We start from the raw sequence: 16,514 nt of genomic DNA on the forward strand, positions 1-16,514 counted from the left end.
TCTCCTCTCTTTCAATAATTTGAAATCTGGGTGCGCTGTGTTTCTTTCTTTTTTTTTTTTTTTTGTCTTTTTGTCTTTTGTTGTTGTTGTTGTTGTTGTTGCTATTTCTTGGGCCGCTCCCGCGGCATATGGGGGTTCCCAGGCTAGGGGTTGAATCGGAGCTGTAGCCACCGGCCTATGCCAGAGTCACAGCAACGCGGGATCCGAGCCGCGTCTGCAACCTACACCACAGCTCACGGCAACGCCGGATCGTTAACCCACTGAGCAAGGGCAGGGACCGAACCCGCGACCTCATGGTTCCTAGTCGGATTCATTAACCACTGCGCCACGACAGGAACTCCTCAATAATTTGAAATCTGAGTGCGCTGTGTTTCTCTGTGTTGTTTATTCTAAGTGTAATTTCATTAACGTGAACCCCCACTAATTATTTCCACTCATCCACCTTTTTTTTTCCCACCACTACCAACGTTTCACTGTATGGTCATCTTTTTATTTTATTGGGCTGGTATCTATGCCCCATATTTTTCATACTTTATTTTATGCCCACCATAAGATTTGGAGGAAGATACTTCTACTATCTCAATGGAAACTAAAGCTCTGAGATATTCAATAACTTGCCCAAAGTCACATAGCTCAAATATCCTATTTAACTACAAAATTGTTAGCTTTTAAATGTGCTGTCTTATAGCTTTAGGTTGCCTTTTGCCGCATATTTTGCACAAAGCCTGATCTTATTTTTGCATGAGCAGACTACACCCGTTTCACTCAATATAAACATTTTCGGCTAATTTTCTCTTGAATAAAAGAATTGGGTATATTTTTACAGGTTCCACTACAAAGTTTTCTTTACACCCAAGATGTTTTCAGAAAATAAGAAGTGACAGCAAAGAGATGGGAAATAAACATTTATGCAACAAAGTCTTTTTTAAGCAATTTGATGGGACTTTTTTGGGGGGTTCCATTTTGCTGGAAACCCATGCTATAAGAGTGGGTCAAAAAGTCTCTCTATTGGGTATATTTCCAAGAAATAGTCTTCCTAGTCAATCTCAGGAAAAGGTAAGCTGCTCACCCTTTTCCTACAAGTTCCAGAAGGGAAATTTTAAAACCCAGTTTCACTAATATTTGGGGTTATCATCAAGGGAGTGTGGAGTATTGAAAAAAACTGATGAAAAGTTCTGGCCCTGCCCGCCTCTTCTCTGCTGTAGGATTTTGACTTCTCTGAGCCTCAGCTTCCTGTTTTAAAAAGGAAAACATGTTTCTACCTTGCAAGTTGTAATGATCAAAATGGAAAGTGCTTATTAAAGTATTTACTAAACTATAAAATACTATACAAATAGAAGGTAGTTGATGTTGAGGTGATAAAAACTGTGTTTTTTGATACATATATACCTAAAAGCAAAGAAAAGAGTGGCTAGTTAACTGCTTTCCTTTTTCTTTTGGGGCACCCTGTTGAACTCACTTTTTCTTTACTGAATTGATTTCATTGATTTGCTGTGGAGTTAGAAGACACCAAAGGAGTGCTTAAGAAGTAAAACCCTGCTTGACAGAACCTACACACTCAGCAGAGGGTGCCCAGGGCCAGAGGAGTACTTCACAATGGAACTTAGGCCTCACACCCTTTTTTGCTGCCCAATAAGATAGTCATTAGCTACATGTGCCCACTGAACACTGAATTGTGCCTTCTGCATCTAAATAACTGATTTTTACTTTTTTTTTTTTTTTTTTTTTTTTTTTTTTTTTTTTTTTAGGTCTTTCTACACAATTATTTCCTATTGAGAGAATGGAGAGGGTTATTATTTGGGCATCTCTGTCCTTATTCTTCGGTCTTCAATTATGCTGTCATTTCCCCTTCAAGCAATGTTTAGTCCCAAGAATAATGCTGGAAAATAATTGTACAACATTGTTTAACAATCACATGTATGTTATTTGAGTTTTGTGAGTTCAAAAAAGTTGGCAACCATGGACATGTTCTCAGTCCATCTGCTGTTCTCAACCTGAAGTTCCATCGTGGCCTCTTTGGTAGTCCCCCAGGACCGCATAAAGATGGCTTCAACCTTCCTCTCTCTTGGTGTGTGTGCGTCCTTGTGGGTGGGGAGGGGAGTAGGGGGGGTTGGTAAATTGAATCCAACGGATCTGAGGTCAGGCAGATCTTGGCTTTGCTTTTTATTAGCTTTGCAATCGTGGCCAAATCCTATCTTTGAGTTTCCATTTCCTTATCTGTCAAATGAGGTTAATATATCACAGTGTTGTGGGGAGAATGAAACAAATTAAAATATATGCCCTTTTAAATATATAAGCAGCCTTTTGTTTTTCTTAAAACACAGTTACACCATTCCATTGAAGAAAGTACTAAATATGTGTGGGGAAGGTTTCATACTATGTTTCTTTTTTGGTGACCAGCACCTTAAAAGCTCTAAAACAGTACTGTCCAACAGAGCTTTCTACGATGATGAAAATGTTCTAGAACAAGTGCTGTCCTTAAGATAGTCATTAGCCACATGTGGCCACTGAACACTGAAGTATGCCTACTGCATGTAAATAGCCAATTTTTACTTTTTTTTTTTTTTTTTTTTATCTTTCTAGGGTCTCACCTGTGGCATATGTAAGTTCCACCCAGGCTAGGGGTCAAATCGGAGCTGCAGCTGCCAGCCTATGTCACATCCACAGCAACACCAGATCTGAGCTACATCTGCAACCTTCACCACAGCTCATGGCAACACCAGATCCTTAACCCATGGAGTGAGGTCAGGGATCAAACCTGCATCCTCATGGATCCTAGTTGGGTTCGTTACTGCTGAGCTACAAAGGGAACTCCTGACTTTACATTTTAATTTAAATTAATTACCATTAAAATTAAAATACGCCACATGTACCTAGTAGCTTCCATATTGGATATTGCTTCTCTGAAAAGACTTGTAGTTAGGAAATATATTTATTTAACTCAACCCCAGGTAGGTTCCAACTCATTTGTCTATGGATGTGTGTGTGTGTTCAACATCTTTTAATACTACTTTGGTTTCCCCAGTTGAGAAATGTTGCACTGAACATTCTGTCTTTATTAACACCTCTCTCTCCCTGGCCTCCACACGTGCTGCAGGCCAATAAAACACCTTCTGCATCTCCTCCCCTGGGCACACAGCCCACACAGAAGAGATGGCCTTTGCCAAGAATCAGTGTCTGCCTTCCAGTAAAGCAATATTCTGGCCAAACTATGTATTTTTAAATTTTGCCATCAGGAAAATTAAAGTTCTTGGAGCAAATTCTTAACTTGCAACTTTCTCAACAACAGGTAACTCTCCTGATTCACCAGGCTGTTAGTGCTGTTGACACTCGATCTGTGACAGTCATCTTGCTGTGAATGAAATTTTAAAAGTAGGCATAATGGTATCCAATTAAACAGAGTTTGAGAAGGATAGGGAAAGTTATTCCCATCAGGCTAAGTGCTACAAAAAAGCAGGTGGGGATAAGCATTGCTACTCTTTAAAACCAGAGATTACATCCTACTCGTTTAAGCCTAAATTTACATTTCTCCCAGTCTGCGTATATTTCATCAATAAAAGATTAACGAGCAAATAAACTGGGACTTAATTAAGGAGATAAAGGTGCAAAGTTTTATTTATTCATGAGCTTCATTGGCCCAGTTCTGTCTTCCATTTAGAAATTCAATCCTTTGATACCAGCAAAGTATAGTTCTTTTCCAACTCAATTATTAAGAATCAATAGTCTTTACGGGTAACATTTTAAAGTGATTTTAAATAAGAATAGGGAAGCTAAACATTAAAACAATAACAAAACTCCCAAGGATTCCAGAAAGAAATCTAGAGCTGTCTTCGCTCATTAGATCAGTGGTCAGCCAATGCAATGAAGCGAGCACCTCCCAGAGCCTTGTGGAAGGTGCTGGAGGAGAGAGGTGAATTACAAAGCTGTCCTGACCTGTTCACCCCTCCCTTGACTAAAAGTCTTGCTTTGAGGAGAGCAGAGTGGCCAGGCCATTGGAAAGGGGGGCTTTATTTTTTGAAAAGTTATTTCAGAAAACTCAGAGCATGGCCTAGAAAAAAGAATTCCATCCAAGAAGATGGAAACACACCCCTCTTTGACAGTGGACAACCATCTTTGGGATTGAGGTCTGAACGTAAAATTTTACCTAATGGTCATTTATTATCTTTAGAGATAAGTAAGGAGACTTACATCCCCCCAAAGACCTAAAAAAGCAGTAGAGGTGGAGGCTCTAACCCTCCAGAATTATAGAAAGGAGCACAGAGGATAGGTTTGGAGAGAATTTTGGTGATGTTGTTGATGACACTGGGCAGTAGAGGTGGGTGTCAGTTTCAAATAAGTTTGGGATGTTTTGTCACTAAACCTTGCAAGAGGGTCTGGAGAGCGTAGTGGTTAAGAACCTAGGCTTGGGATAAGACAGACCGGAGAATGGATCCCAAATATATCATCTCTAGCTGTGTAAATGTGGTCAAATGACTTAACATCCATAAGCCTCGGTTTTCGTGTCTGCAAAAGTGGTGACTGAGAATGTTTCCCTCATGGGGTTGTTGTGAGGATGAAATGATATGCATGGTGCCAGGATAAGAAACTATAGCTATTGTTCGTATTGGCAAAATAAAGGCTCTCAGAGTGTCCCATGGTCAGGAAACTGACTGGTTTTGTTTTAACACAATGTTTCCCAAACTTGTTTGAGTATTGAATGGTTTTCCCTTTTTGGTTGGGCACAGGAATACCTAATGATATAAAACACTGGTTTTGTTTACAGTACAGGTGACTCTCCAGTCCTCCTTGATTGGCTTGCATGCTCTCACTTTAGAGCACAGGGCAATTAGCAAAGAACACGCCTTGACAGATACTCCATTGAAAGTGGAAGCAGAGATAACTATTAGCCTAGAGACAAAAGCCTTTCCTTTCTGTCTCTTACTAGATCTAAATAACTTAAACTTGGTCGCCTCTTTCAAAGTAAATGAAACACAAATAGCTCTTGACACCGCTGGGAAGGTATCTAAACAAAACCCACAGGAACAGGAGGGAGGGCATTGGAGGATGTTGGCAGACAAACATGAGAACCAGTAGAATAAATGATATGGAAGACACATTAGAAAAATCTTGATCTTTTCCCTGGTATACATGGCAGATCATCCTTTCATAGAGAACACAAAAGGAAGTTTCAAATAAGGAAAACCAAAAAAATCAGATTCAACAACAAAGTTTGCACGTGGAGTCCCCAGATGTACGTTTCGGATGACCTGCTCCATCATCTGTCACCACACTTGGAGTTAAGCTCATAGGCTGATGAGCATGTTGATGACGACATCAGAGAGCAGTTTGTTTCAGCAGCAGCTTGATGAGGCCGAGGATGCAGTAAGGCATTCTCTTTTTTCTGCTATCCTCTAAAATCTTTTCACACCCTCCTTTTTCTCTGAAGTAATGATAGGGGTTAACACCGTTCCCTCTCAATAAGAAAAACGCAACACAGAAAAAATTAGGAAACGCATTGACCTACAGAGAAACAGGGCTCTTGAAAAACATACAAGCGTAGATGTATACGATGATAAATTGAATAATGTCTGAGGATCTGTAATCAACTGTGGTGACTACAGTTGATAGGTGACTACAGTTGATAACACTGTATCGTATGATTGAAATTTGCTGAGAGTAGAACTTAAATAGTCTCATCAAAAAAAAAAAAAAAAAGTAAATATGTGACGTGATGGGCTGCTAATTAACTGGGTGGGAAAAATCCTTCCACAATGTCTGTGTGTATCACATCATCACATTGTACACTTTAAAGATCTTACAATTTTATTTGTCAGTTTCACCTCAGTAAAGCAGAAAAACACTAGGGCCCTTGGGGAGGCCTCTGACGAGGAAATCAGACACTTAACGTGAAACTCACGCTAGGAAACCTGTCTTTCTAGAACTTTCCTGAATTCTAAACAATGACATGGCAGGTTTCTCTGAAAAACATACACTTAATGGCAGGGCAGAAGGCAGCGCCCTCCTAAGGGCGGGGAGCACAGGGCAGGACACATCCACAGACTTGCACTATGACTGCGAGCATTTGATGGACTGGGACATGCCACCGGGCATAGGACACCCACACCAAAGGAGGGATGGCTGAAGCTCTAAAGTCAGCGGCCAGGCAGGAGGAGGGTGTTGCTCACACGGCAGCAGCCACGGCCATTCCCGGGCACACGAAGCACACGCAAACAGTAAGACGTACCACTGGTGGTCCCCGTACCACTGCCCGAGCCGGGTCCGGGCGACGAAACCACAGTCCTGTAGGTGGGTGGGGGTGGGGGAGGCGGCGTTGCTCTCTGTCCCAACCCAAAATCTTTCGGAGAGGAGATTGTTTCTAAGTAATCATCTTTAATGAAGGTCTGCTCGGCCACTTTCTTCTGGACCTCTTCTAAATTGAGCGGCGATGGTACATTGCGAGGCGGACCCGGAGGTCCTGGGGGGCCTGGCGGGCCAGGGGGAGCCGGGGGGCCGGGAGCTGGGGAGTCGGCTGGGTTGTCTGATGCAGCTGGTGGGGACGCCACCTTTTCCCTTGGAGTCAACTCTGGAGTAACACGTTCCGGGGATGTGTCAGAAAATTGGACCCACTTATCTTCAGCGTTAACAGCAACAGACTTGGGGGACAACACTGGGCCAAAAATGCTGTCCAAGTCATTGATTGATGGTAGTTTTTCAATTTTGACCTCTGTGGCTGACTGGTCATTTCCTGTGGTTAAAGTAGTTGATTTTAAACTTTAATTACTTTGTTAAAATTATTTGTGGGGGAAGTGGGAGGGGCGAGGCAAAGGCTGGTAAATAGATTGTCTCCTGAGGTGTCTAGGTGGGCAGACTTCATGATGGAAAAATTCTTTTTTTTTTTTTTTTTTTGCCTTTTCTAGGGCATATGGAGATTCCCAGGCTAGGGGTCCAATCGGAGCTGTAGCCATTGGCCTACACCAGAGCCACAGCAACGCCGGATCCTTAACCCACTGAGCAAGGCCAGGGATCAAACCCGCAACGTCATGGTTCCTAGTCGGATTCATTAACCACTGTGCCACGAGGGGAGCTCCCATGATGGAAAAATTCTTGATTGGAGTTGAAGGGGAGGGGAAGGTCCCCTGCCTCTACAATTGAGCATCACCTTTTTTGCTATCATTTACCTGAGTTGGCTATTTCTACCATGATTGAAAACACCGAGTGTGTAACTGCCCTCCAAGGCTTCTCCCAGTGTGCAAAGTGTGTTCGTTTTGAGAAAGCAGTGTTAGGTTCACAGAAACGTACAGGCTCTGGAGCTGCAAATTCCAAAGAGGAGGTCCCTTTGGAAAATCTGGCTTACCAGAATACCTAGGACATACTAGAAAAAGACTCGGTAGCTGGAGATCACCCTCATAATTGACTGGCCACTCTAGCATTTTAAATGAAAATGTTTGGCAAAACTAATGACAATATATGTTATTTAAACAAAAAAATCACATCAAAATAAACTGTCTATCCTCCACCTTAAATACACCAGAAACACAGCACAAAGATTAAAAAGATGTCACCACGCGAATATTTACAGACACATACCCCCCCCCGAGATACACACACACACACACACACACACACACACACACACACACACACGACACTGAGGAGACAAGTACTGCTTATTAGAACTATTACTTATATACCTGTTTAAAAGACAATTATAAAAACATCTTTATCATTTCTTTTCTCATCAAGTCTAACCTGTAGCATCCTAGGCACAACTGCTATATATCCATCTGAGATCATGAAACAAAAAGTCTGCTTTGCTTAAATGTTAGCATTAGATAGTCTTTTCAATTCTTACAGTAATAAGAGAAAAAACATTTAAAACTGTCTTCTGCAGCTTGGCAGGAAATACTTGATAACAACTGAAATGTGAGGCAGTGTACTCTTTGTAAACCCAAGGTTATTCAAATTAGAAATCGTTACCCAAGTAATTGCAAGGCCTGAGCAGAAGCCATGTTACCTTTAAATGACCTTTTCGCTGTAAGAGCTGGCTTAGGACTTACATATTTCACATTTGAAAAGAATTAACCTTCAAGGTTCCAAGGCTACAGATAAATGGGATAGCCGTTCGCATGGCCCATGATAGTTATAATTTTGTTGCTGGTAGGTTCATTTATCTCTAACATAGTCAAGGGGCCAAAATGGTTTGAACTTGCACACACCTCTCCTTGTGACATTCTGGATGACTCTCTGTTGGGTTCGCGTCACTATAAATTTCATAAATGACTACATCTTGCATTTGCTCTTGTCGATAAATACCCCTCTCTATAGCTATCAAACTCACCAGGCTGCAATCGAATTCCAAAGGTGATAAAGAACTACGTTTTACAGGCCCAGACACATAAAATAGCTATGATGCTTTTGCCTTGCTAGGTAGATTATAAATTGTAGGAATACATAGTATTGATTTTAATAGACGGTAAAGATGTGCCTTAGAAATTATCTGTCTAAAGACATGCGGCAGTTCCTTACCGTATTTCATCCTCCCTACACACCTCTTTGCTGTTGGATAATAAATATTTAATGACCACTGGGAAAAAAATCCCCCACCCCTCAAGCTTACCTGAATGCTGCACATCCTAGGAATCATTGCATTTGCATTAGGAACTACACAGTTTGAATTCTAGGAAAAAAGTCATCAGTTCTTGGAAAAATACGAATTATGCCTTAAGATTTTTACCTTGTAAATCATTAAAATGAGATTCAATGATGTGAGATGTCAACTAAACAAAGACTTTTGATGCTGAGATTTTTTTTTCTCCTTTCCTCTCGCAAGTAAACGTGGCCTTCGTTCCAACAAAATTATACAGAGAAAAAAATGAGTTGAGAAAGTAAGCCTTTTTATGCAATCTGGGAGAGGCACTACCTGCATAGTAAATTGTAACGGAACTAAAACAAAAGGCAAACGTTTTCATGTTTAGTCTAGCCTACAGCTTCCAACACATCAAGGGCATGTTGAGGTCCGGGTCCACTGCTGACTGCCACATCATCTCAGAATAGAAAAAATAGAGCTTACCTGGTCCAGTGGTTAAAGGGGAGCCTGTTCGGGGTGGGGTGGCTGGTACGTTTTTTGGAGGCAGTGGTGGAGGTGCTGCCAAGAGATAAGAAGCCAAGTATTATTGATCACTTTCTCTCTAAGTTACACAATATTCCCCAGATAAGCAGGATTTGGGTTTTCATTCATGTTCCTACTGTTGGAAAAGGAATAGTACTAATGGCCCACATTTTTAAGTTCAAAACTAAGGTACTGAAGCAGGCTTCATTCAGAGTCTTCCCTTTTATAAGAATTTGTTAAAAGAAATCAGATAATAATAATAATATCATTTCAAAAAAATCATTTCATTCACTTATTCCTTTGTCCAGAGAACATCAAGAGCCAACTAAATCCTATGCCCTGTACTAGGAATGGAGTTGAATACAAGGAGCTTCTGCCCTTGAGGAATTTACAACTGAATGAATGAATATCGTGGTCACAGGCAATTACAATCCAGAGGGTCCTCAGAAAAAAATGAAAACAGCTTGGGTAGGGGCTCAGATGAGAGGAGGGATTTTTAATACAGTCAGGCTATTATAGTTTGGGTTGAGTCTGGAAAGCTTTCTCAAAGTTATACGTCTTAAGTTGAGGTATATTGTTCAAAGTCTGAAGCAAAATGATTTGGGTCAAGGAAGAATGAACAGATTCCTTTGGTGAAAATTATAGCTAAAAAAAAAAATCCCTGATATAGAAAAAGTATGTATTACAGCCCCAACCCAGAGACTCACCCTTCTGAACTGGGCTTGTCACTTTGTGGGGAAAGTTAGGAATTTCAACGGGTACATTTTTTTCCCTATTGTTTCTTTAATCTATGTTTTCTTCTCACTGCTCTGTTTGCTAGATTCAGGAGTTTGCTTTTTTCTTTGGGACCTCTTTCCCCAGCACCTGGAGTGGGGTTGAGATGCTGGAATAAGCAGAGCTGATGGCTCTGCTCTGGGAGAGCCCTCATCTCCTGTCTTAGCGTCTCTCTGTCATATGGCATCATTCCCTTGTTCTCCAAGTACCACTCTTTCCATGTGTCCCCTCCCTCCTCTGCAGCCTCAGTAGTTCTGCAGGACTGGCAGAACCTTATCTGACTTGGTCAGCTCTGGGTTGGGAGCTTGCCCATGCTTGGAGCATAGCAGGTTTTTAGGTCACTTGCTTCTCATGCCTACATCCTCCTACTGAAAGAATGAATGAACCTGTGGGATCTCAGAAGAAACTATGATTCAAAGCTGATAATTTCCCTGTATTATATTATTCCGGTCTCAACGAACTGTCCTAGCGTCCTTTAATTCTAAAACCTTTTCGAGTAACGTCTCCTCTTAATATTATACAGTCCAAATGTTGCTTATGTGGACTTTCGAAGGGGTGCCCAATTTCACTATGCAGACAGACAGTAAAATGAGTCACTTATTTTTCCAGACAGAGCAGACACATAACTTACTTCCAGTGGGAAAGGGCCTTGTTAACTTTGGCGACTCCGTGCTGGGATTAATTGGTTGGCCTGGACCCCATATCTCAGGCTGATCTAAAAGAACTGGAAACATAAAAAGAAAATTTCCCAGGGTGAGCTGAGAAAAGAAACGCCCTGATTTTAGAACTTGAAATTTCAGTTTAAAGCTGAGCTTCATGAGATTATTTCTGTCTTGCCTCAGTCCTAGCAATCATTCTTTTCAAGCAGAGAAAGGAAACAGGAATGGGGGTGTCTGTGTGTGTGCATGCACAGGGGGTGTCTGTGTGCATATATAGCTGAAGTAAAAACTGCAAAACACAGCATCTGCATTCTCTTCCTTGTTGGTCACTTAAGGACATGCTAAATGTCAGGAGAATGTACAGGCTTGTTTTGGGGACCCACTTGAAAATACAGACATTTCTCCCATGGACATTTGTTTCAAGTTGGTTTATTTAAAGTTTGCTATGACTGTGCTTCAAAAATGAAAATGCCTGAATTCTGTACTGTGATTGCCACCTTTAAAGATTCTTAGGGAGTCTTTAAATAAGACGTTTACAGCATCAGAAAGAGAAATTATTCAAAAAGTGTTTGGTGAATATACTAAGCCAACCAGAAAAATAAACAAGACATCTTAAAGTACATCAGGGCAGTTCGGTATCAGGCCTAAGAACACGGAGTCTAATGTTCCTTCCATTTCTTTTGTCTCTTCCTTCTGTTTTCTTTGTTGTCATGGTAACACTGTAATGAACTAGCTCTTCTCAGCACCTGTCATGTGCCAGGATCTAGGTAAGTACAGCTTGTAATTCATTATGTTGTAAAACACAGTCTAGGAAGTTAGTTGGCCTTGGATTTGAATCCAGCCTCCACACTTACTGTATGACCATGGGCAACTCATGTAACCTTTGGGCCTCCCTTCCTTCAGGGTAGAGATAATAAGAAAAATCTCAAACAGCTACTCAAAGGATTAAAGGAGCTTATGTATATAAATGTAATGCACATAAAATTCATACAAAACATTTATGACAAGACCAATAGCTATTGTGATGTAGTTTAGTCCTCGCCACACCACCATGTGATTGATATTGAGGAAAGCAAAGATTATAGCAGTTAAACAATCTGCCTAACAACATACACGGAGAGGGTAGAAGAGCTAAAATCTGAGCCCAGACCTGTCTACCTAACTCCAAAAATACACTCTTTCCACTCAACCTTGTAAACTAGTGATAGAAGAATCAGTCAAAAAAGTAAGAGTAAGTATGTAAGAAAAGTGGGTGTGGATGTTGGAAAAACTGGTATGCTTGGTGCAGTGTTGGAACTTTACAGAACTTCAGGGGCTGACACTACCCACAGAGCAATCAAGCCAGGTTCATGGACAAGACCAGGTGTGTATCTCCTCTCCCTCATGAACCTCTGATGGAACCTTTAATTGATGGTCTTACCTCTGTTTTAACATGAAAGCAAATGTTCTCCAAAGATGTGGAGTACCATTTTTTTTATTGTCATGGGTTCCATATGGAACACAACCTTTTGAAAATGATTTTTAAGAATTGTTTTCTATTTTGTATATCAGGTTTCCATAACGTTAAGGCATTTTTCCATAGGTAGATTCAAATGCAGCAAATCCAATCCCCCCTTCAGTCACCACATGTCATTATGTCATGCAAAGTGAGATAGATCACAGATGACTTAATAAGAGACAATTGATAACCTCATCCCAGGGCCACTATTACTTATGGATTCTCAGTTGTAGACATTTAAATCACTGAACAGGTATTTAGGGATGTTCCTTATACATTTTCCTAACCTCATCATTGAAAAATATTCATTTGTGGCTGGCTGCTGTCTCCCAGATTCATTCTCCATTTCTTCTGCAGTTAAAATTTAACTGGCCACATAGCATTAAATTCTTTCTGATGGGCTGGTTGGAAGTGATGTGTGTCTCATTCAGATTCTGCTCATACAGGAACCGGCAGTGAGTTCCCTTGGTTCTCCCCTGTCCCCCTGTCTTCTGACCGGGAGATGCTGAGAGCTGGAGCAGCTCCTTTGGACCCAGAGATGATAAGGCCACATGCAGAGGAGATCAGAGCCACCCTGCCAAGTTCTGTATGGTTTACTGTGAGACTGTTTACATAAAACAGAAATAAAATTCTATATGGTTTAATTCACTGTCCTTTGGAGTCTCTTGTCACTCAAGCTCAGTCTACTCATTATGCTTTCAAGTCTTATTGTCCTTAACACTAAAATCTAATTTCCTTCACCAATGGGTCCTAAGAAAATAACATTTTATTATGCCTATAACATAATGCTATTAAGTCATATCATTTTTTTAATGCTTTGTTATTTTAAAATTTTGTGTGTGTGTGTGCTTTTTAGGGCCACATCCATGGCATATGGACATTCCCAGGCGAAGGGTCAAATCAGAGTTGTAGCTGCCAGCCTACACCATAGCCACAGCAATGCCAGATCTGAGTTATGTCTTTGACCTACGCCACAGCTCACGGCAACGCCGGATCCTTAACTCACTGATCGAGGCTAGGGATCAAACCTGTGTCCTCATGGATACTAGTCGGGTTTGTTCCCACTTCGTCACAATGGGAACTCCAATCATATGATTTTTATAAAAACATTTCCTATTAGCAAAAACAGCTGCTGGAGATACATGCATGGGAGATAAATTCATTTTAAGAATAGATTAGATCCCTTTCATAAAGAGTTTTATGTCAGCAAGGTATACATTACTTACCACCATCCAAAAATGGCTAATTGGTAAAAGTTAAATATTTCATGCCAGGCATAAATATTTAATAGGTAAACCCAACAATAACAGCCAAAGTGGTATTTCTCCCATGACATTTTAGTTCTAAGTTGCTAAATGATTGAAGGTCATTCCTGGGTCTGGAGATTTCCAGCAGTGTCTGCTGTGTGAGCAATCCAAGTGACACATGCACTGATGAGGTGGGCAAGAGAGAAACTGTGGTCAGAGAGGCCAGTCACAATGACAGTGACTACGATGCAGAGTTCGGAAGGTCTGACTCCATCACGATGGCCGTTTGGCTCATAGAACACCGACTCCCCACCCAGCGAGTTGTAGCGATGTGCAGTAATTCTTACCGACCTCTTTTGAGGAGTGAACTTGTGAGCTGTTAGGTGCTTCTGGGAGTAAAGTTTCAATTCCTGAGATACTAGAGGTTTGCAAGCTAAACTGCCACGCTGATATCACGCCTAGATCAGAACTATTCTTTTACATGAAGATCTGGTGATACATGAAAAACATGCCTCAAAACATGTACATTTACTCTAGGTAAGTTATACTTTATTGAAAAGAACGACAAATCTCTAGATGGACAGACTTTTTCTTACCTTCTGTCTTCTGTTCATCAAAAGCTGATTCTAATGGTGGGCCAAAGAGGGGAGCGAGCGCCATCGTGTCATCTGGAGGTTTCTTGCTAAATCAAGAAAAAAATTGAGAAAAGGGGTATTAATGTTAATGAGATACAAAGCTTTCAAATATTTTTCACAGTAAGGCCGATGTATGTGTGTGCACTTATGTACATATGGATGTATGTATGTTACTCAAGCTCCCACAGGGATAAAAGTATATTTCTGAAGCTATAAAATGTATGTGGACAAAAGCATCTGTAGGAAGTGAGATTCCTGGTTCTCAATGGGGAACCAAAAGACTGGTCCAACAGAAATAAGATGAAAGAGAGAAACTTTCAAAACCATCCGATTCCCTATACCTACAAGAAATAATACTGGAGAGAACAGTTTATTGCAAAGCACCTTTTCCTCTGAAGATCTTGAAAATCACTTATATTTGTCTTCGCCACATCTCTGTGCTGTAGTTAATGCAGCTTGTGATTAGTGAAAGTCAGGCAGAGGGAGGTTAAGGAACGAGCCACCAGGAAGTTTGTGTTTGTGTTTGAATAAGAAGCGAAGGCTACCAACTTCTAACTTCCATTTTCCCCTCAACTTCCCTCTCACCACATGGTAGATTCATTATTACATCCTAATACTGCCCATCTGAGAAGGAGAAGCACATTGAGAAATCAGGGGGAAAAGCATAAATTAAATGCTCATCCTTTCTAGGAATTATTTCTTAAATTGACTATTAGTGGAAATCTGCATAAGTGTCTCCATTCCCCCCCTAGACCTGATGCCCTTCATTGATCCTAAAGAGTTCTGTGTGTGTGTGTGTGTTGGGGGGTAAGAGGTGAAGAGGAGAGGGGAGTGGCTAGAGAAGGAGGGAAAATGAATCCAGCCTTTCAATAGAAGCAGGAGTCTTTGGGGGAAACAGTGCTTGTTTGTACAATACTTACTTATCCCAAGGAATACACAGAGTAAACTACGGTGCTTTACCAAAACCAAAAAACAAACTAGAAGATTTCTTTGGTGTGGAGCAGGTAGAATGTATCCCCAAATTGTATCCAAATAATAGGCTACTCTTTGTAGGGCCATACAGCCGTATTTCAGATCAGCATTCTAGACACCAAATGACGTCTTCAGGTAGATCTTTCCCTCTCATTAGTGAGAGGCTGCATGTTCCGATAGATGTTACTTTAAATGACTCCGGAGTACCTCCCTAAAGGGTTCCCTCATGCTACATTGATGCGAAATGATAACATACTTAAACCTGCTATGACATACACACACACACACACACACACACACACACACACACACACACACTCTCTCTCTCTCTCTCTCTCTCTCTCTCTCTCAAGCCCTTTGTTGTGAGGAGCTGAGATTTTGGTCCAAAGGAGATTTGCTTAACTGTTAGCCATGCATAAAACACAACTAACATCTCTCATGCTCACCTTATGAGTTCTGGAGTTGGAGTGGAACGCCTAGGTCTCGCCACTTCTTCACCTGATGCACGGGACAAAGGAAGCTTTTAGCATATCTTAACCATTTCTTTTTCTTTTATGTCTTATGAGCTATGTTAGGAAACACTTAGAGATTTAAGTCACGTCAATAAGCAACTCCATGGGAAAACGTTGCAAAACAAACCCAGCAAACAAACCCTTTCCCCTGGCAACACAGCAGCCATCTTTTAGGCATATGCAGTAGCATTTTCTTTGGTGTTTATAAAACCTAATTATCCAAGGAATAACCATGATAAACCATCAGATAGAAGATTTGTACACTGCAGAGCTTAGTGGAATAGCACACCATTCTTTGAGAGTCTGCTGCCTTGATAAGTTCTGCTTTCCAACTACTATGAGAGAACACTAAGCCAGGCCATATGTACATAGTACATGAATCCAGCATTCTCTGTCTGTTCTTTTCTTGAAATGCCAAGAAAATGTTACACCTTTAACTAGGAACCATTCACTTAAGATTTCCTAGAATGTGCTACATGCAGCAGAATATCATGCCACATGTATATTATAATCTATTTACTATCTCTTTGGGTTTAATAAACTTTTCATATTAAATAACACAAGAATGGGTCAGTTGCATCTGCCTTCAATTCCTTCTGCCTTCCTCCTCTGCCTACCCCAATCAGCAAACACACATTTGATTAAATTCATTTCTAAAGGCAAATGACACAGCGAGAGTTGACAAATACAGGAATAAAGTATCAATGCTTATGCAAAAGCATATTCACTTCCAGGATTTAAACATTAATCACTGAGAACCCACTGAGCCCTTGAATCATGACAAGATTTCTTTGCTGTAAAGGTAGGACATTTGTAAGCCTTAAAAATCAAGCCCAAACATGTATCAGTCAAAGGTATATATGCTCCAATATCCAAGGAACTACTCCTTCTTTTAAATCATACTCTATTTCTGGTAGCTAAGACATACTTACTGGATAAGTTCCTTTTAATTGCACCCTAGAATTAGAAATAGACACTATAAGGTTTAGGACCACATATATATTATGTACAATATGTATATTTCTGTCATTGCAATTAAACTGAACTCAAAGAAATGCAGATGGGGAAAAATGAATTTTTTTTCTCAGCATTGCATTCCAGTTGGAAATTGTAGACACACACGCACAAC

The 16,514-nt window shown here is 40.7% G+C and overlaps 1 protein-coding gene across 50 annotated transcripts in view; it reads right to left on the bottom strand.

Annotated features, from left to right (window-relative positions):
- SGIP1 (SH3GL interacting endocytic adaptor 1) overlaps nt 1-16,514 on the bottom strand; it is a 228,031-nt gene that overhangs the window by 67,844 nt on the left and 143,673 nt on the right. For 21 of the 50 annotated variants that reach the window (XM_084964790.1, XM_084964789.1, XM_084964776.1 and 18 more), the window contains 5 exons: nt 16,318-16,342; nt 15,320-15,371; nt 13,863-13,948; nt 10,494-10,586; nt 9,050-9,124 (listed from right to left, as the gene is read on the bottom strand). In XM_084964790.1, the coding sequence (XP_084820916.1) occupies nt 9,050-9,124; nt 10,494-10,586; nt 13,863-13,948; nt 15,320-15,371; nt 16,318-16,342 (331 nt within the window). Of the gene's footprint in view, nt 1-6,223; nt 6,725-9,049; nt 9,125-10,493; nt 10,587-13,862; nt 13,949-15,319; nt 15,372-16,317; nt 16,343-16,514 lie in introns of all 50 variants that reach the window. The other 29 variants (XM_084964758.1, XM_084964770.1, XM_084964769.1 and 26 more) reach the window with 4 other exon arrangements.

Source organism: Sus scrofa, chromosome 6 (assembly GCF_054392235.1).
Source record: "Sus scrofa isolate SSC_HxYL_T2T_F1_AM1 chromosome 6, Sscrofa_HxYL_maternal_Yorkshire_Landrace_v2.0, whole genome shotgun sequence".
Classification (NCBI taxonomy): Eukaryota; Metazoa; Chordata; class Mammalia; order Artiodactyla; family Suidae; genus Sus; species Sus scrofa.